The 21,916-nt window shown below is 41.6% G+C and overlaps 1 protein-coding gene across 13 annotated transcripts in view; it reads left to right on the top strand.

The window, feature by feature from the left end:
• Positions 1–21,916, top strand: part of Cdk12 (cyclin dependent kinase 12) — a 77,022-nt gene that overhangs the window by 52,026 nt on the left and 3,080 nt on the right. For 4 of the 13 annotated variants that reach the window (XR_015738754.1, XR_015003809.2, XR_015003810.2 and 1 more), the window contains exons 14-17: positions 1,565–1,982; positions 15,214–15,315; positions 15,752–15,870; positions 19,401–19,508. Coding sequence is in view for 2 of the 13 variants with exons in the window: in XM_048450819.3 (XP_048306776.3) it covers positions 1,565–2,277 (713 nt within the window). In the remaining 11 variants the exon portion in view is untranslated. Of the gene's footprint in view, positions 1–1,564; positions 5,371–15,213; positions 15,316–15,751; positions 15,875–19,400; positions 19,509–21,916 lie in introns of those variants that run through there. The other 9 variants (XR_015003813.2, XR_015738753.1, XR_015003814.2 and 6 more) reach the window with 8 other exon arrangements.

The raw sequence follows: 21,916 nt of genomic DNA, 5'->3' as shown, positions 1-21,916 counted from the left end.
CTGAATATAAATACATAGTTATAGTTCAGTTACCCTATTCTTTCAAATTATTCTTCAAATTGTAAATTTTAAGTAGCCGATTTTTTTTCTGCCGTAAATTATTTTTTACCTAGTACTCAGATAACCAGCCAATCAACAAGTAACTTGGAGTTACATATTATAAAGTGTTCAGAACTGAAAGCTGATTCCTTGCCTCCTCTTCTGTCCACTTGTGCCACCAAACCCAGAAGCTCTAGACTGTTTACCCTATTTGTTGTTTCATATAGCACATGGCCTTTTCCACTGCAGTGTTAAAATTGTATATTGTTTTTTAGAGTACTTTCATGTGCATACTTGGAGTGTGGAAACTTAGTTACTATCTTTACAAAGTATGTGCTAGATAATTATACTACAGAAATATCAAATTGTAACCAAAAACTGATTTGGACTTGTCTAAGTATGGACATTACATCACTAACTAACAAAATAGAAGAATGATCATAGAGATGTTTTTAAATGTTTCCATAGGAAAAAGAAAAATTTGTCATTTGAAAGATAAAACCAAAACATTAAACCTTTTCTTTAGCAGGTTGACTCTCAAATCTTTGAAGGCATTTTGTCTCAGTAGTTTTGTGTGGCCTCAAACTCATGCCATTTAACTCTCATCTCTTGCTTTGGTAAGAAGTCATTTTGCGCAAATTTAGGCAGCAGTAAAAAGCAAAATTTTGGACATGTTTCAACAAAGAGATCTTAGTTATAATTGAGTGTAGTATTAGGTCAGTATTATTTCTGGATAGTAAATTCTTAACGCAGGATGAACATGTTTTATCACCGGTTTAGTTCTGCATAACACTGCTGGAGTGATTTTTCTTTTTCGTAGAATAAAAAGCATGTAGAAGATTAGAAAATAAAATAGAAAATTACAATAGGCTTACTTTGGTCTTTGCAATTGTTAATAGTCTTCCTGAATAACGGTGTAGTTGGTTAATATCCAACTTGAAGATATGGTTATGGGGAGATATGACTAAAGTTTGTTGAAGTGAAATGACTTTTTATACTTATCACGTTTTTTCTTGATTGCTTCTCTCCTGCATATTCTTTTAAGTTGTATTTCAGGTTAGTCTTATATCATCGAATGTTGTGTAAATGTGTTAGCCAGGTCTGTAGGTTATACAGAAGGATTATGTCCTAGAAATGTGATGACAACATGTATATTGTTCCTTCTCGTCTTCCTTCTTTATACTTTATTTTCAAAAATGTTTTGATTTAACAGCAGAAGGGATGGAGAGGTTGCCAACAATCTGAACGGCTTTTTAAGGAATGAAATCTCAGACAAAAAAAAAATTCAGGAGAGTCATTTGAAACGTAATATCTTTTATACCAGCTATTAGATCCAGAATACAACTGTTTTACTTCTAATCACTTGATTATTTTATTTATAAATTTCAGTTTCCTGATCCCAAGATTTTATTTAATGAATCTGGTTACTTGTATTGGTATTTATCTATGTTGGGTAGTATGTGTTTGTGTTTATAATCACATGTGATTTTTAAGATGGTGTTTAAAAGAAGTAACCCTTCCACAGCATGTCCTCCTCACATTCTTCCACCAGAGAAGAGGCCCCCTGAGCCCCCTGGACCTCCACCGCCGCCACCTCCACCCCCTCTGGTTGAAGGCGATCTTTCCAGCGCCCCCCAGGAGTTGAATCCCGCCGTGACAGCCGCCTTGCTGCAACTTTTATCCCAGCCTGAAGCAGAGCCTCCTGGCCACCTGCCACATGAGCACCAGGCCTTGAGACCAATGGAGTACTCCACCCGATCCCATCCAAACAGGACTTATGGAAACACTGATGGGCCTGAAGCAGGTTTCAGTGCCGCTGACACTGATGATCGCAGTTCTGGTCCAGCCTTGACAGAATCTTTGGTCCAGACCCTGGTGAAGAACAGGACCTTTTCAGGCTCTGTGAGCCACCTTGGGGAGTCCAGCAGTTACCAGGGCACAGGGTCAGTGCAGTTCCCAGGGGACCAGGACCTTCGTTTTGCCAGGGTACCCTTAGCATTACACTCAGTGGTTGGGCAACCATTCCTGAAGTCTGAGGGAAATGGCAACTCTGTGGTACATACAGAGACCAAATTGCAAAACTATGGGGAGCTGGGTCCAGGAGCCACTGGGGCCAACAGCTCAGGAACAACTCTTCAGTGGGGGGGCCCAGCTCAGTCTTCTGCTTATGGAAAACTCTACCGGGGGGCTGCAAGAGTCCCACCTCGAGGGGGAAGAGGGAGAGGAGTTCCTTATTAACCCAGAGACATCATTTCCTTTAAAAGTTCCTTCCCCATCCCTCTTTCCATCTAGTCCTCTGAACCTTTAATCTTTTGCTAGAGCAAGGTAATTATCTGTATTTGGCCACTGCAACGATGTCCATTGTTTTCCTTGCTCACTTGCTACTAGCAGGCGACTCAATGATCTTGGCACCAGTTCCTCCTGGATGGGCAATAGCCAGAATATTTACCTCTGCTTTATGTAGGAGCTATAGTAGAAAATATGGAGAAAAAGAGACATTTGGTTGAAAAGTAATTGTTGCATTAGCTTATTGCCTGCCCTTGGGCAGAAGAGAGAGGACAGTTTTGTTTTGAGATGACTCTGGAGAGGCTTTGGGTTTCAAAATTATTTTTGTTTTGTTTTTGTTTTTTCTCTCTGTATGTGTGTGTGTGTTTGTGTGTGGTTTCTTTTGAATTTTTATTTAGTTCCCCACCCCACCTTTGAGGAGAATAGTGTTCACAAGATCTGAGCTCTTAGGCTTTTGCTAGAAGGGAAACAGTGGCTTCGATGTTTCCTTTCTCTCAACCATCTCCCATTTTTGCTTCAGTTGAGCATCTTGTACATACCTTTTTCAAATAAATTACTCATCCTTAAATTTGCTCAATTTTGACAATTTTGCCCTCTTCCTGCACTTAAAGCAGTCTGAGGAAAGTGGCATTCTTGGGCAAGAAGGGAGACTTTACCCAATTTTTGCTTTTTGCTTCACTTTTTTCTCCTCCTTTCCCCTCGCCTTTTTGTCCCTCTCTTTTTCCTTCCACTATGTTCCTGCCCCTATTCCTTTATCTTTTTTAGGCATTTGTTTGATAGAAAACGTAGTAGATAGTAGAGATGCCCAAGAACCTGGAATGATTCTTTTCTTTCTTTTTTCTTTTTCTTTTTTAAATAAAGGAAAGGAAATTCAAACTCCTACATTGTTCTCTGTAACTCTTCAATTCTAAAATTTTTGTTTTGTTTTTTAAGCCATGTTATGATGGGGAGGTTGATTTGTAAACGATAGTATATTGCTGCTGAACTGGTGGTTAGAGATGGTACCTCCATACCTAGAAGGATAATAAGATCAATAAGCATGTTGTTTACATGTATATTTTTATGTTTTTTTTTTAAAGCCTTTCAAACAGAGCCTTGTGATATTGTCAGAGAAAATCCTGGAAATACATGGATATATAACCTAGCTTAGGGTGTATATCTGAAGATATATCGATTTCTGATACTTTTAAAGAAAACGCTTTAAGCAGCTTACCATGAGAACAGTATTGATAAGTATACATCACAGCATGTATAGCCTACCATTTCTTATAGGGAACATTTTGATTGTGGTAAAGGGTATAAAGTATGATTTCCTGACAAGAACCTTGCCTTATCAAAACAAAACATGGAAGAGAGAAAGGATCTCAGTGAGATTACTTGAGAGGCTTCTCATTATGGCTTCCATTTTTTCCATCAGCATCTGGAGTATTTTAAAAACATATATGTCATATATTGATCTGCACAGACTTGGGAGTTTGTGAACTGTAGGTTAAGCTCCCTTTTACAGAGAAAAGCAAACATACTTGAGCATCTTGGAGAATAGTTTTCAGAATTCAAGTGAAATTTCATGTTTCAATACCAAGTTCTTAAGTTAAAAAAATATATTTAGAAAGATGTATTAATTTTAAAAAATTTAAAGTGGTGAAAGAACTCTCTTCAGATACATAAAAGCTATTTTCCCCTGTTACTGAAATAAATGCCAGTGTGTATATTTCTTTATTTTCTGTGTTTTGGTATGGCTTTGCCACAGGGCCAAACACTAATAGTAAGTGAACCTTCTAGCCATTTGGCTTTGATAGCTTTTTTATGCCAGGATGTCTGGTTAGATATCCTAGGAATACTGAGATATGCTATCCATAGATTGCATTAAAGTTTTATCTGTACCTTCAGTTTGCTACTAGTTAGTCCTCAGACACGGGCCTTATTTTAGGATATTTTATTATAAGGTGTTGAACCCCAGTTTCATTAAAGAAACTGAGCAGGGATACTTTCTAAAGTATCTGTTCAGTGAAAAAAAATTGTTTTCCCATCAAATATGAATAAATTTCTCTATATATTTTCATTGTATTTTGGTTATAGATAGTCATCAATAATGTTTTCCCTTCCCGTCTGCCACTATATTTTTAATTATGCCAAATAGTCTAAATAATTTACGTAAACTTCCATTTCCCCATCCCTGCTAGGGAAGGGGGTGAGTATGTGAATGTGTGTTTATGTATGTATGATCCCATTTCACCCCCACCTCATTTTGGGAGTGTAACCTATAAAAAATATTTTTTTATAATAATTTTGACTACTTCTGAAAGCAAAGGAAAATAACTCATTTAAATATTCTGAAATCTATGGAGGAAGAAAAGGTATTTGGTCATTTTTCAGCTACACTATATATTAACATAATGAAAGTAAAAATTTGGCTTAATTTTCAGCCCAACTGGTTAAAAAGTAGAAACCTAGTTAATTCCATTCAAAAGTGGTTTGGGTTTTAACTATTGTAGCATTATTAAACACATTATTTTGAACAGACAAGAAATCTGATTTTGTTCATGAATAAGAGACAAAACTGGCTTGACCATGATCATTTTTTGTATATGGTTTTAAAAGCACATTTGCTTAACCCAGTTTCCTTATTTTTTCTATCTCTCTATATGAATAAGGATTCACAAATGACATAAGAAATATGTATTTAAAACAGGGCAATTAGCACAAGTTTGTATGTAGTACTCTTGTTAGCTTATGCCATAATCACCATCCAACACGTGTATGTGTGTATGTGTGTGTGTCTAATATGCGTATATAGGTACAGTGCTAAAGTGGTTACCAGCAGGTTTTGAGAGAGAATGGTGCATTGGAAAAGTGTCAGTTGCCACCTCATTCTCCCTGATTTATAGGTTCCTGACACTGTATTCCTTTCTCTCTCTTTGTTTTTGACCCCCATTGGGTGTACCTTGTCTATGTACAGATATTTTGTAATATATTAAATTTTTTCTTTCAGTTTATAAAGATGGAAAGTGGAGATTGGAAAATTAAATATTTCCTGTTAATATACCACTTTTGCTCCATTGCATTTACTTCTAATTTCTGTACCCTTTGAGCATATCTAATCATATATGAAGGACATTTTTTCCTTTATGTTATGGGTTCTCAATTTCGGAAGACTCATAAACTACCAGAACAAAAGAAAAATTCTCAGGGTTTGAAGAGGTACTTGAGAGTACTAGAGTAGAAACTAAAGAATTAAAAATTGAGTTAAGGGAATCCGTAAGAACATGATTTTAAAAAGAAAAAAGTAGAAAATGGATGGTAGTATGAAGCCATCAAGAGTTGAGCTTCATGTACCCTGACTGACTCCTCCTGGCAGGAGAGGTAAGTGGGTTTGAGCTCAACAGTCATCAAAAGAAGCTGGTAAGAAGCTGTTTAGACCTAAAGGATACTCTGAAACCAGGATCTCCACCATTTCACCCAGTCTGGTTTCCACAGTCTTATAGAAGAGGATCAGCATGGGGGGGTTAATGTATCCAGCAACCTTTGAGATTTCCTAACAGCAGTAAGCCAAGAAATGAATCAGAGCTGTTTGAAAGTTATAGTCTATATTATTCTTAAGATCTTTCCCAACTCTACCAGAGAGGAAAATTGTTTTAGTTCTGCTTATAATTTAAAATACTAAGAATTCTTGACCATATGTGCTGCAGTCTAGCTAGAAAAACAAATAAAATCTATCAGGAGAAAGGAAGAGCAAAAAAATATCTGAACTTTGTATGTGGGATGAGCAAGTCTTAGAAGTGTAAATGGCACCCAGGCCATGGAAAATGAAGGATTAAAAGCTGCTGCTGAGGATTGCTGACTTGAGCTAAATTTCTCTGTTTTTGGTATCCTTTGCCTAAGGCAAAATCAAACTCTTTTTGACCCTGAAGGAGAATGGAGAGGTCAAGATTTTTCCAATTCCAAGAATTTTGTTAGTAGTCTCTGCAGAGACAGTGACTTGGTTTTAGGTCATTGCATGTCTGCTTTATAATAGTGGCTGTCTTGATTCTGTGCCTAAAGACAGAGGACCAGCCTGTACCTTTTTCTCTTCGTGCACAAAACCATTCCATGTAGAAAGCCTTTTCAATGCCCAAATATCTTTAGCACTCCTCTCCCAGATACACACCCTTAATTTTAAAAAGACTAGTGCCTATAGTAAGTTAACACTTTTTCATTGTAAACTAGGGGTTTTTTTTATTTAAAAATTGTCCAACTCCCCCTCATTGGATTTTATAAATTTACTGAGTGACTTTTCACAGTTTAATAATTCTGAAGGGCTAGGTGGAATGAGAATGAGGTTTTCCTTAGTGAAGAAATAGCCTACCACTTCAAGGAGAGACAGTCTGCTGAGTATTTTAGTTGGCCTGAGAGGTAAGGTGAGCATTCCTGGACACTAATTGATTCTGTTGTCTGGCTTGGTTTTCTCATATGTGGGAACACCTCCCAAGTGTTCTACAGCCTTGGGCTACTCAAGTAGGGGATTCCTCCAGCCGACGTTGGAAGATAACCTTTGGGAATCATTGGTGCTATCTGTCCTACCCCTCCTCACTGGGTAGCTGTCATCCTATCTACCTCCTTCCTTTCCTTTTCTTGGTTCCTCTCCTTACCTTTTTTTCTGTCCCACTCAGGATCCTACTAGGATGATTTAAGTCTACCATAATTACTAATGACTTAACTCTGCTGGGTATTTAGAGTTACTACCATTTCATGGTTTTTGAAATTTTTACAAACAATTCAGAGAACAGGTATCTAGATCTTTAGCTTCTGGAGTGAGATTTATTTATTTATTTAGATTTATTTATTTATTGTGTATACAGTACTCTGCCTACATGCATGCTTGCAGGCCAGAGGAGGACACTTGTTCTCGTTACAGATGGTTGTGAGCCACCATGTGGTTGCTGGGAATTGAACTCAGGACCTTTAGAGGTGGTACTCTTAATCACTGAGTCATCTCCAGCCCCCTGGAGTGAGATTTAAAAAGCAAAAATAACCATGCTTTCTCATTGCAAAGGTATGAAAAAGGAACTTCCGTGTTATGTTTCAGTAATCTTGCTTCCACTCTTTGAACCTTCACTTCATCTCCCTTATCCTTAGGGTATTGCTTTTGCTGGTGACATTTCTAAGTTCAGTTGTCGATGATATGTATGGGGAATAAAGCTTGTTGAGAAGCAGGCGATCATACCGAGTAGAAAGCATATACAGGCTGTTTTTATGCTCTGGTGATTATCACTAGGGTGCCAAAATATTTTGACCACTAGGTTGTTCTCTTGTCTTTTATCTAAAATTAGTAATCCAGTACTGAGAAAGACTGATGTGAAATTAGTCTTTCATAATCTTTAGATAGGTAATTGTTGGTGAAGCTTTCTTATTACACAGTTCTCAACTTCAACATACTACTCTGAATTAAGGATATAGGCACAAAGTTCAATTAGATGTACCCTTAGGACCTGGAAATAAATGAGTTTTTTTTAAAGATAATATTTTTAGTTTTTCTGTATGTTTATATACCATATTATGTGCAGGTGTCCAGCAAGTCCAGAAGTGGGTATCTGATCCCCTGGGGCTAGAACTATAAGCCATTGTGAGCCACTTGCTGTGGATACTGGGAACTGAACTCAAGTCTTCTGAAAGAGTAACATGTTTTACCACTGAGCCATCTTTTTAGCCCCCATAAATGAATTTTTTGATGTCTGAATCTAAGGTAACTGAAAATCCTAGTTGATAGTTGCAGAGAAATAAAGAACAGTGTATACAAACAACCATCACTGAGAGAGGTTGTTTGAAGTAATGTTTCTAAAGGATGCAACATAGCAGCCAGTGAGAGATGAACAAAGCCTGTCTTTTCTCTCTCTGTAATGAGGGATACTGCTAGTGAAGATCATTGTTAGACAACACTCCGCCAGGCTAATGCTTAGGAGCCTGATGTGTCTAGATTTAACTTCTCAGGAAGAACTCAGAAACTTCTAACTTGCTTCAGACCGATATTTGCAACTTGTATTAGGACTCAAAGGCTTTATTTAAAAACAAAAAAACAAAAAACAAAACATAAAGAGGTGATACAAATAGATCAGGAAGGGAGAACTACAGCTGTCGTAGCAGTGGTTTATGAGGAGGAAAAATTGTGCTTGAGCTAGTAAAATTTTGGAGATGTTTGCTGTTTCACTATTCTGTGGTGGTCCTATTAAGGTAATTCTATTAGTCTAGAGTTTCCCTTGGTCACACTGGTACCTTTAGGCTTAGAGAATGGACCTAGTAGCTTAGACCACCGAGTAGCTTAAGGACATTCCTTCAGGGTGTCTAAAGAACATCAGCAAAAGCAAATTCATAATTTTTTCCATTTATTTATTTGTTTGTTTGTTTGTTTGTTTGTTTGTTTGTTTTTGGGAACTGTCTCACCATGTAACTCTTGCTAGCCTGACACTAGACCAGTCTAGCCTCAAATTTAGAGATCCACCTGCCTCTGAAATGTAGGGATTAAAGGCACATGGCACCATGCCTGGCCTATAAACAAAAGTATTAAGCAAAGAACTAATATGTGACATTTGCGTACCAGTGCTGTCTTTGTGGTTCGAAAGTAATTCAGAAATAAGGAGTAATGTAGTAGAAGTTAAAAGTTACTTGTATTTTCCAAATATTTGTTATTTTTGAGACAGGGTCTCTCTCTAGTCCTGCCTGTCCTGGTTCTAGACTAGACTGGCCTGGTACAGAGTTGATTTGCCTCTGCCTCCTAACAGTTGGGATTGAAGATGTGGCATCACACCTGGCTCAGGTTTTAAGGTCAACCTTCAAACTGCCCCTTTTCCACTTGGTTTAGATGAGCAATGCATAGAAGAGCAGAATATATGAATTAAGAATCTCAGAATGAATGAGCTACAAAAGAACATTAGCTTGATTATTTCAGTGCCATCTGACAAATGAAGACAGACCCAGAAAAGCAGAGAAGTCTATGTTGGGAGAAAGAAGCGAGAAAAGGGGAACTCATGTTAAGATACCTACTATGTGCTAAGCACTATTGTGTTACGTGTATGTGTGTGTATTCACATACACACGTACAACCAGGGACTCACTACATATCCCTAGCTGGCCAGAAACCCAATTATATATTGACCAGGCTAGCCTTGAACTTTGCCTCCCAAGTGCTGGATTAAAGGTGTGCACCATCACAACTGCTTTTGGTATTTTGATTCTTGGTCAACTGAAGCCAAAAGTTGGAAGGAATAAAAAGCAAATGTCTTTGAAGATCCTGAGCTATGTGCAAGAGATAAGGGGAATGGTAGGCTGCTTTTTCCTCTGTAACCAACCACAAAGATAATCTAGAATAAGTGAAGAATCAACATTTTAGGATGAGATTGGGCTAAGGAAATAATCACTGCTCATTTGAAAGGAGCACATAACTTCACTATTCTAAAATGATGGTCAGGGGCAGGTCTTACAGGGAGAAAGATTACACCTGGCATTAGAATTGGTTTTTATTCTAGAAATTGGGATTATCTGGGAATATAGGATTAGTTTTAGCTATAGTAGGGAATAGGGCCCAAATATGGTTAAGCGAGTCTATAATCCCAGAATATGGAAGGCAGAGGCAAGAGGGTCAGAAGTTTAAGGTCATCCTCAGCTACATAGAGAGTTCAAGCCCATTCTGGAACATGTGAGGTCCTGTTTTCTTTTTTTGTGAGACAAGGTCTCACTATATAACTCTGGCTGTCCTGGCACTCAGTACATAGACTAGGATTTCATGCAGAGATCTGCCTCTCTGCCTTGCAGGTGCTCGGTTAAAGGTGTATGCCACCACAGCCCGAGAGATCCTGATTTTTGTTGTTTGGTTTTTTGGTTTTGTTTTGTTTTTCTTTACAGGGTTTCTCTGTGTAGCTTTGGAGCGTGTCCTGGAACTTGATTTGTAGACCGGGCTGGGATGTGTGAGATTCTGTTTTGCTTTTTGTGAGACGGGGTCTCACTTATATAGCTCTGGCTGACCTGAAACTTACTACATAGACTAGGATCTCATACTGCCTCTGCCTCCCGAGTGCTAGGATTAAAGGTGTGTGCCACCACTGCCCAGCAGAGATGCTATTAAAAAAGTAATAATAATAAAATGAGTTTTCATCCTTAAGGTGTCCTTAAAGAAAATGTTTAAATAGTATGAGTCAATGAGGTAATTTTGTGTGTGTGTGTGTGTTTTACCTGCATGTATGTCTGCACCATGTGTGTTGCTTGGTGTGTGGGCAGAAGAGATCATCAGATCCCTTGGTACTGGAGTTAAAGATAGTTGTGAGCTACCTTGTAGGTACTGGGAATCAAACCCGGGTTCTCTGGAAGGGCAGCCGATATTCTTAACCACCGAGCCATCTCTCCAGCCCCTCACTTTATTTTTGTTTGAAATCATGAAACTGAATTTGTAATTTCTTTTCTCTTCGAGACAGGGAACTCACTCTGTAGACCAGTCTGATCTTGAACTCGGTGATCTACCTGCCTCTGTCTCCTAAATGCTGGGATTAAAGGTGTGTGCCACCACTACCCAACCTAAACTTATAATTTGAAAAGACCTGATGTCCTTTGGAGCAGGTGGCAACCTGAAAGTTGACAGAGATCCAATGTCCAGAGAGTTATGCCATGACAGCACCTTCATTGAGAAGCAGGAATATCACTAGTTAAATCATGTCCTGAATACAGGAGAGCATGATTAGCAAGAACACCAAGAGAAGGTCCCACCTTTAGAAAGCTTCTGGATTTAGTGAGAGAGATGAGTCTTACACCTGTCCGAGGTATGGGGAATTGATATTTTTTTGTTTAGTTTGCTGTGCTTTTCCATTTGAGACAGACTTGAGACAAAGGCTGTGTCACCTAGACTAGCTTCAACTGTAGTCCAGGATGGCCTCATAAGTCTACCTCCAAGAGCTTGCTTATTTAAGAACATATATTTTATAAGTCTACATAGTTGTGAGGTTATGAAGTAAGCCTAAACCCTAAGAAGAAGCCAAAGCAAAGAAATACGTAGAAAAGGTAGAAATAATCAGAATGACTCTTTGAAAGTAATGGGTTGGAGAGATGGCTCAGAGGTTAAGAGCACTGACTGCTCTTCCAAAGGTCCTGAGTTCAATTCCCAGCAACCACATGGTGGCTCACCTATAATAAGATCTGGCTCCCTCTTTTGGCTTGCAGGCATATAAACAGGCAGAACACTGTATACATAATAAATAAATATTAAAAAAAATAAGAAAGTAAAGATGGCAGGACACAGCACAAAGTCCCGAGTAATTTTTAGGAACCCAAGTAGCTCCTGTCCCACTGTCTCTTTGTGACTTTGGAGAGAAAGAAAACTTGAGTTCTGTGCCCCATATAAGAAGATCATCTTACTAGCATTGTGTAGAGAGTGGGAGAAGAGGACATTATGTGTGTTCTCTGTGAGGACTGGAACAAAAAGGATGTATTAGGAAATGAAGTTCCAGAACCAATTTTACTGGCCTGAAATAGGATTCAGAATTTGGTTTGTTCAGGAGTAATAGAGAATAAAGCAGAGTGAGCTAAAAAATTATACCGAAACCTTTTGTAACTTTACTGGGCCAAGGAAACAGTTCTTTAGGATGCTTTTATTCTTATCCAGACTTGAAGCACTAAGGACTTACACTAGAGTGGAACTAGGGGAATCCAAAGGACAGGAGTTAGGCTTGCTAGCAGCGTGGGTGTGAATGGAAGGGGTGAAAGGTGGGTTCCAGATGAGGATCCTAGGACACATCTGAGCTGTTGGTCAAAGTTAGATGAAAGGTGGCTGCTTTGTTTCTTAAGAAGCAGGTGATTGCTAGCCAAATGCAATGTGCCTTTGTTTAGTAGGACCAGGCCCTGCCAAGGGAGGACAGTAGAGCATGTGCTGTGTCCAGATGTGCCCATTTCCTGCCCTAAGAAAGTCTGGATCTGGGAAAGAAAATAGAGGGTTTTGTTTGGTTGGTTTTTGGATTGTTTTGTTTTTGTCTGTTTCTTCCCCTTTAATGCTTTGAAAATGGGAATTGACTAGCCTGTGGCAGCATGTGCCTGTGGAAGCACAATTCTCTGGTTTGATTCTTGGAAGGCCTTTTTCTGTCCCTCCCTGGGGGTCATTTGTATCTCTGGTTCCTGTTCCCAGAGCCATAAAGTGGGAGCCCCCATTTATTAATTGGGTTGGGACTGGGGAGGGGGTCGGCAGGGGACTCTTTAGTGCAGCAGGCGGGGGTCTTCCCGAATGAGCCCATTAGCCAGCCCCAACGGCAGCTGAAACGGGGCCGCAGCCAAGTCCTCTCAGTTTCAAAAACCCTCCATCGCCTGCAGCAGATCAGAACAAGGCCTGCGGGAGCCCTTAGCTTCTGATTGCAGCTGTGAGGAAGGACAAAACAATTTATAGGAAGCCAAGTAGCTCCTGTCGCACTCTCTTCCTTTCTGACTTTGGAGAGAAAGAAGGCTGGGATGCTGTGTCCACTCCTACTAAGGCTTCTTGCAGGCATGTACAGGTCCACAGTAGGAAAGCAGGAGTGTGTGGGCTTTGATACTTACTTCTCTGCTATGGATGCATTTACATGTCCTTTCTTCCCATCTACACACACTAATGTTGTCCACTACTTATATGGGGCTCCCTAGGGAAAATCCAAGTGTGTGTTTAGTCTGGTAGTTTGAGGGTGTGGAGAGGCAGTCTCCTGTTTGCTTTGTCAAAATCAGAATTTGATCCCTTCCTTAACTTTTCCTCTTAGAAGGACTTGACACTTGAAGAACTCTTAGGATTCATTTTTCCCCTTTAGTCAGAGTATATTAGAAAAGCATATACTACAGGGGTACTTCTTCCTACAGTGGTATCAAGAAGAGTGATAGGCACAGATATCAAAGGGGATGAAGGAGCATTTAGATTTTGCACTTTACTGAATTGAATCATAGATTTCCAGAGCTAGAAAGAGGTCATGTAGTCCAGCCTGTCTTTTTAGAGCAAGATGCTGAGGCTTAAGGAAGGAAAGTCTGTCTCATCCACAGTCATGCAGTGAGACTGTTGAGCCATCTATGACTAGCTCCCAGAGGCAGAATTTTAACCTACATGAGTATCAAGCCTTCAACTGTTAGATTGCCTATTCCTGATAACCCAAAGCTACTTCAAGAAAGAAGAAACTTGAGATTCTGAAAGGGGAAAGACATTGAGAACTAAAAGTACATTTAAAGTCATTAGTATGAAACTATGTTATGTATTTCTATCTTCAAGAATAATCTCTTAGTGACCAGGTGTGGTGACATACACCTTTAATCCCGTAGGTAGAGACAGGCAGACCTTGAAGTCAGCCAAGGCTACTAGTGAGATCCTGTCTTAAAGAACCTAGGCTCATTTTGGGCCAGTAAGATAGCTCAGCTTGCAAAAATGCCTGCTGTCAAGCCTAACAAATTGAGATCCATCCCCAGGACTTACGTGATGGAGCGAGAGAACCAGCTCCTGCAAGTTGTCCTCTGACCTCCTCAAATGCACTATGGCACAGGCACCCCTCACGTACATGTGTCATAAACAAATAACCTGATTTAAAAAAAATCAATTACATACAAATTATACACACACATGTGTATCTACTTTACACATGTAAAGTATTTATTAAAAATAAATCTACTTTATTGGGAAAAAAAGTGGTAGCCACAACCAAAGATCTAAATGCTGTTAGTTACCCCAAATTTTCAACGAACCTTTAGCCACAAAGTAGGAGGGCTGATAGTTGCTCAGAGGCAACATGAAAAATTCATACTAAATGTCATCTCAGGCTTTTTGGCATTATAATAAAGATATGTTGAAAATAATCAAAATGTATATATAGAAAAAGCCCTTCTTTAAGGCAAGACTGGGAGCAGGTGTCTCTGAATGGGATATGGAATTATAGGATTCAAGGCAAAACAAACTACTCTCAGATTCAAGACAGTTGAATCTTCTACTTTTATTTGTAGGCAGGGGAAAGCAGTGTTTGGTGTTCTTGGACCATGTATAAGGAAGAATGTTTCACAGTGGTCAGAACCCTAAATAGGTTTAACAGATGGGACAGGTTCTGTAAGTCATCTCATCCTGAAGCTGTGTCCACTTCCCTTTCCTATGATTGCTTTCCCTGGGCGTAGGAAATTGGGAGCCTGTAATAGTAAAGAGGGAAATGCTGAAGGAAGCAGAGAAATACTGGACAACTTGGAGATAGTTATGGGCTGTGTTAGGGGATGCCAAGTGGATATCATCTGGATAGCAAAGGGGTAGATCCCGTTATATATCAGTTACAGTTAGTCTATTGCACTATTGGTAGAATGGAGGAATGTGGGGTTCATCTCCATGTAAAGACTTTGTCCCTAGGAAATGAATGATAGCCTACTTGCCCAAATTGCATCAAGTCTGCTCCTGCAAACCATTCTGTTTCATAATCAGGACCATTTTCTGCCTCAGAACTCCTCTTAAAGAAACTTTGTTGGATATGAGAACCGTAAATCCAAGGTGGTGATCTGGTCTAAAATTAGGTTGCCTCCTCCAAATAACAGCCTTGCGTTAACTGTGTATTAACACTAATGCTCATTGCCCTTTATAGTAATTTCGTGTTTCACAACTTCTATTTCTATTGAATTTCCCGATATATGTTTAAGTATTGGGGCGTTGGTTTTGCACTTTACCAGCCTGGGAGCCAGTTCCTTGGAAGTAGGAATCTGAAACAGCCAACTCCTCTGAAAGCATTCTTAAGATTCATCTGGCAATTTTGGGGGAATTCAAGCTTAAGAGAATTGGAGAAACAGTAACTATCACACTATCGCTGGTAGCTGTCAACACTATAATCTGTGCATGACCAAAGACCCTTTTGTCTGGTCTCCTGTTTCATGTCTCATATAGCCTCTTATTTTTCTCTACAGATGGCAGCAACAGGAATGGCCCCTGAAGAACTCGGGGACATCCGTCAGTTACTTTGCATCCAGAGCCTGTCAAACAGTCTCATCCACAATACTTGAAGCCAGGTATTGAAATCTTAAGGACTTAAAGTCAGTCAGAAGCCACTAGCCTGATTTTACATGGGGTAGCACCTCACTCATGGCCAGGAAAGTTTCTTATCCTCTCCTGAGATCTCCAGAAGGGTTCCAGAGCTTTTTATTTGGCCTGTTCTGGGGTCCTACCTGCTAGTTACTAAGTTCTCTTCCAACTAGAATGGGTGAGCCCTCCCTAGCAGTAGCAGTCACTTCATTCCTGTGTTGAGATACTCCTCTACAGTTGAGTACCAACATTGTTATTCAGTTACTGTCAGTCTCTTTAGGATAGATATCTCACTTGCCTATACCCCTTCATACACTAAACACTTTTTTCCCAAAAAACTTTTTTTTTTCTATCTTTAAGTCAAGATAGGACAGTACTATCTCTTCTCATTGCCTCTAACCACCTTCACTACCTTCTTTCTAGGTTCAGTGGAAGGTTCTACCTATCCAGATACTGCCTGCGATACCCGAAGTAGAGGCCTGCAGCCTGCCTCCTCTGTCTTCAGTACTCAGAACCAGCACCTCCACCTTCTTTCCCTGCTAGTAGGTTGTGCTGTTTCACCCACTCCTCAAAAGATGACCTCTATCTGTCTCTCTCTCTCTTGTGTCTGTTTCTCTCCCTCCCTCCACCCCTCATATGAATGGGTCTGTAGGTTCTACATCTACCTTCTCAAGGAATTGTTTTGTTGTTCAGTGTCTCCAAAAAGGGAAGTCATTTGTCACTCAGCTCTTTGTCTTAGTAATTTCCAAGTCTTAGTCTTTATAGGTCCCCTTCTAATGTCCATCACTTTTTCTGTAATTAGAACCTTTTTCTCATTTAGTAGATATGTGAAGGGACCAGTAAACAGAGTCTTTGACTCTGGTGAAAAATGACCCAGTAACAAATACCCTTTCTCTTGGAAACTCAAAGTCTGAAGGCCTACTGGGGAAAGTACCTAGATCTTTTGAGAGTATTTATCTAGTGTTTGTTCTTAGGACCAGCGTCTTAGGCCAGGCAGTGGTGACACACACACACTTTTAATCCCAGCACTCAGGAAGCAGAGGCAGGTGGATCTCTGAATTTGAGGTCAGCCTGGTCTATAGAGCGAGTACTGGGACAGTCAGGGCTGTACAAAGAAACCCTGCCACAAACAACAACAGCAGAAAGACCGGCATCTTACCCCACATACCTCAGGGAGTGGAAAAGGAATGACTGTAGGGTAGAATCAACCACTAGTGTTACTCTTTTAAAAGCAAGGGTGTCCACTTTATTCTGGGGCCTGTGGAGAGTTGTAAGAGGGTGAGAGCATCTTCCTGCCTCCTGGATGCTAGAGATAACACTGCCTTATCCTTTGACTCTCTGGCTCCTTTCTCAGCAGTGTTTCTCTCACTTCTGCAACCCAGACAGCCAAAGCAACAGGCCTGGATAAGTGTCTAAGTCAGGTGCTACTTCCCCTGGGAGCATGTATGACGGAGTGAGTAAGAGAGATAAAGCAGATGTTAGAAATCAGGAGCTATCCCAGGAAGTAGTCAGGTAGTACTAAATGTTTGGTTCCTTGATGTCATTAGAGAGCACCAGCACCTACCTGATTCCTCAAAGCAGTCTGCCCAGTAGGGCAACTGCAGTTCTGATTTCTACCACACGAGGGCACTGCTGGCCAATTAAAACGCAAGCCCCTCAGAAACAGTTGAATGAGGGCACTCTTTCCAGGGACAGGATCAGAACACTCCCAGAGAGCCAGAGAACCTGGACCAGAAGCCAGAAAAAATAACTACCACTTGTTATTCCTTTAAAATGACCCAAGGCCTATTCACTTGGCCCTTCAGGCCTGCTAATTGAGTGGGTGCCTAGCTGAACTTAGAATTTCCAGGTACTCTGTCTTTAAGGTAGGCTATTCCTGACTCCAACTGTCGAACCCACTGCCTCCTTCCCCAAAGATATTGAGTTGCAGTCCAGGAGGGTGGGAATGGTAATATTGCAGAGGGGAAAAGTTTTTTTTTTCAAATATTGAAAGAAAAGTATCCTAGATGGTGAGAAAGTATTGAGAAACTGAAAACTGAGAAAATGGGTTATCTCATCTCCTACATGACACCCTCCCCAACACAAATCTACAGAATTCAAGTCTAGTAGATCTTTGTATCTGGTCAAAGCAAAGCAAAGCACATCCAGGACTCTAGAGAGCTCTGAGCCAAAAATATATCAGAAAACAGCATGAGGGGGACTGCTTTGGCTATGAGCCTCATGTCTACCCTATGCCATGTCATGGCTCTGCTGGGCATGCCAAGTGACGTGGGCCCTATGGGACTGAGGACTCCACAGTTTACCCTCAGACGGCCTTCCAGAATGAACAGGCTTAGGGAAATGACAGAGGTCTTCCTCCTTCCCCCATGCCTGAAGGCCCCTCCCCAGGAGGACAGCTTGATTAAACAGTCGGTGCTGCTGGAATTACTGCACAGCTGGTGCTACCCCAGCACCCTGAGCAGAGCAGCAGTGCAGATTAAAATCTCCAATTAGCGTTAAAGTGAAGTGAGGAGGTGCGGAGGCTGCCAAGGCAGCCAGGCCAAAACCCTGAGTTGGCACCCTCGCTTCTACCTAATTCTGAACGCCACCCTTAGTCCTTCCTAACAGTGTCTAATGTCTGTTAGTCTTGTGTCACTTGGGGCCAGAGGAGGACCTTGGGTTGGAAGCAGATACCTTGCCCAGCAAGATGCTAAGACTCCATAGGAAGGAAGAAAATGAGATCATCAATGACTGTCAAGGAGATGCCCTATGCGCAGCCTACTAGGCAGCCAGGCCATGGTCACATGACACTACTGCTGCTGATTTTTGCTTAGAGAAAGAGCCAACAGGAAAGGACTCTCTGAAGACATGGTATTCACATGAGCATTCGTCTGTGTATATATTTTATCCTATCTGACCCATCTGTTCCCACCCAAATTATGGCTTCTTCCTTCCTCTCTCCATATTCTCAGCTTTCCTGTAGGCAGGGGTAGACATAGCCAAGCTCAAGAGCATCATCATGCCTTGACACCTGGGTCCCAGTCAGTTGCCCTTTATCTTCGTAGTTTGGGAAATATCTGAGGTATACCAAGATGAATCAGACCCTTCCCACCCCTAGACATCTTATCCACACCAATGCTCCCTCTGCCATTTATACTTGTGTTCCTCGCCTATCAAATCCAGAAGCAGGGCAGTACAGCTAACCATATGACTGCCCTCTGCCCCTTTAAGAGAAGTGGAGATGGTGGGAACCCAGATGACTTAACCTACTCACACCTCCAGAAATTAGACACCAGGGCATGGTGCCACCCTCCCAGACTGGCACATGCTACCCTGGCAGAGGTTCAAGCACACCCCCCATGTCATACTCCTACCCTATGTCTTCCTCTACTCCCTCTCTCCACATCTTTTTTTTTTTCTCAGCTCAAAGCACAGCTGAGCCTTAAAAGGGGGGTGAGGGTGGAAAGACCAAGCTGGGGCAGGGGGGTGTAGAGCGCCAATAGCACGTTTTCACCTGCCATTTAATTGGATGTATTTTTAATTAATGGGACCTCGGGGACCAACATGAGACAATCTGATCTCTGAATAGGGACAGGGGAGGGATTGGATAAGGGAGGAGGATTGGGCCACTGGGTGCGGTTACCAGGAACCCGAGCCCATCAATCACTGGCCACTTTGCGTTCTGGCATGGAGAACAGTGAGGTGGAGGAGGAGGGGACGATTTCCCCCCAACTGCCAGGACCTCCAAAAGAGATGGAATTGTGCTGATTGACTCAGGTCTGCAGCCTAAATTTATAGCCAAAATAGTAGGTAAGGCTATTTTCTTAGTATAAGATTATGAAAGGGAAGTGGAGTTAAACTTAGAAGTTCCTGAAGAGAGAGAATAAGAGCTAGGGACTATGGACCTGGACTGTGGTAAAGAAGAGAGTTTGGGGCCCATTCTATACATTTCTGTGGGAAATAAGTGCCATAGAAGTTACAGGCAAAATGGCATGCAAATGAGACCTGGTGACTTCGGGTCTGAATCTTAGAGTCTTATTACTGTAAGAAGGGAACTTGGAGCTCAACTTGCCTGACCCCCTTCATTGTACAGATATGGAATCCAAGACCCAGAGAGGAAGAACCAATTGAATCCTGCCCTGAAGTTGCTTTATGTTTTGGATTTGGAGAGTTCCTGGGAGCACAGGGCAAGAAAAAGTAGGTAGGTAAGGAGGGAAGAAAGCCAAATGAAAACTATAAGAATGATGTTCTGTCCTCCACGTGTCAAGTGACTCTTGTCATGGTCTCCCGAGTGCTGGCAGCAGTTTAGGAAGATCTAACAGGTGCAGCTAATAAGAGACATGATATGGGAACGCCCCCTTTGTGCAGCCTGTTCCAGAGGACATATCCATCTTTGCTTCCATCGAGCCACTCTCTATAGGATTTTGCCTTGTTTGCAGTGGCGCACGTCTTTAATCCCAGCACTCAGGAGGCAGAGGCAGGTGGATCTCTGAGAGTTTGAGAGCAGCCTGGTCTACAGAGCAAGTTCCAGGACAGGCTCCAAAGCTACAGAGAGAAACCCTCTTTTGAAAAGCCAAAGAAAGAAAAGGAAGGAAGGAAGGAAGGAGAAAGGAGAAAGGTTTCTGAATTCATGCAGTATTCTGGCCTTAGAGTCTTAGGCTCCTTCTGGCTCTTGTAGTGTTGATTTATCCTAAAGAGAAGGGCACATTTCCAGTGTCTATATTCCCCATTCCCTTATTTCCTTCACTGCTCATATGCTAGGGCCAGGGAAAGAAGGATGAATGGAGGTAAACAGAGGACTTTCCTACCAAGTTGCCAAAGGTGGTATTCTCAGTATTCTTTTTTTTTTTTTCCTCAAAATTTTCAACACTTTGATCTGTGCTTCATGAGGCTAAACTGGGCTGGAGGCAAAGATAGGATGCAGGATTAGAAGGTGATACCAATAGAATTTGCCACACGCTCCAGCTCTCATTCTTAACTTCCTTCCATCCCTAGAACTGTCTTCGATAATCTTACTAATCTGTTTTTACCCTCAGGTCCTTAGAGAAGCAGGATCTGACTCTGCAGCTTTCAACCTTGTCCTGATCGACCTTAGACTGTCAGGGGCAGTCATGGTCTGTTACTTACAGACAGGGTGAGAGGCCCTCATATCTCCCTAGGATGATCTGATAGAAACCCTGCTAGACCCCTTCCTGCTTCCAAGGGCCTCAGGGCTATCCATAGCGGGAAATTGTGCCAAAGGCTGTCCTGTCAGGGAGATGAGGAAGAAGAGAATATAGGATGTCCACATTTTAGAACTGAGACCTAGGGCTGGAGAGATGGTTTAGCCATTGAAGACTAGGCTCACAACCAAAAATTTAAGAACTGAGACCTATAGTTCACCTGTGGGACTGGTTGCTCGATGTAGTGCAGGACATTCAAAGTGAATACTGTGTGGGGATAGGTGGCTACTTTTCACGGAGCTGTTGTTTCTAGTCTGGAACACATAGCAGTGAAGATTAGCACACAGGAAAGGAGGGAAGGTCACTACTTTCTGTGTACAAGCCTGCTACTCTCCTTTTGTTCTTGGTAATTGGTTCACAGTGTACTGGCGGCATAGGGAAGCATTCACTCTACATTCTGGATGTTCTCTGAGGAATAGAGCTGCTTTACCTCCAATTCTACCAGATTTGACATTTACTCCCAAGGTTGTCCTGGGGTCTCAGATCTATAGCCTTAAGTCCATGGCTAGAGCCTGCTCTGAAGTCTAGAGGAAACTCAGGCCCTTTGTGGGAAAATACTTAGATAGGACATACTTACAGTAGCAGTAATCCAGAATTCCCTGTCTTCTGGAATAAGTCAGCATTAGCCTAGCATTTAGGTTTTACTCTAATGAGGCCCCTTTCTTCCTTCTCCCTTCAGTTTTCCCATGGGTTTAGAGTAGGTTTGGAAATCTGAACCTCTCACCTTGATACTTAGAAAGCTATTATACAAGCCAGGCAGTGGTGGTGCACACCTTTAATCCCTGCACTTAGGAGGCAGAGGCAGGTGGATCTCTGTGAGTTCGAGGCCAACCTGGTCTACAAGAGCTAGTTCCAGGACAGGCTCCAAAGCCACAGAGAAACCCTGTCTCGAAAAACCTTAAAGAAAGGGGGGGGGGAGGGAGGGAGAGAGGGAGAAAAGAAGAGAAGAAGGAGGAGGAGGAGGGAGGGAGGGAAGGAAGGAAGGAAAGAAGGAAGGAAGGAAGAAAGCTATTATACAGATCTCCCTGTACCTTCCAGAGCCATAGACAGAAAGGAAAGCAGAGAAAGGCATTGACAGAGGTAGCAGTGCTATGGTGCCTAAAAGAAACAACGGGCCAGAGACGAAGCCAGGAGGAGATGTCTGCTTCTGAATCAGCATTCTTGCCCCAACTTCTTCCTTTTACATGCTGCTGAGGTGGTATGACCAAGTGTGCCAGCTCTCCTGACTGGTGCGCCTGTTCCACTGTGCAGGCAGCCAGGACTCTGCCCTGCACAGAGCACATATTAGGATCTCACACTCTGTTGCTCATTCATCCCTGCCTGTGTTGCAGATTCCTAAGGATGAAATAGAGTGCTGTGGCCCTGTGTTAGGACATTGGTGGGCACT

This window comes from Myodes glareolus, chromosome 9, assembly GCF_982192425.1.
Source record: "Myodes glareolus chromosome 9, mMyoGla1.1, whole genome shotgun sequence".
Classification (NCBI taxonomy): Eukaryota; Metazoa; Chordata; class Mammalia; order Rodentia; family Cricetidae; genus Myodes; species Myodes glareolus.
This window is presented reverse-complemented; position numbering and strand designations above follow the sequence as displayed.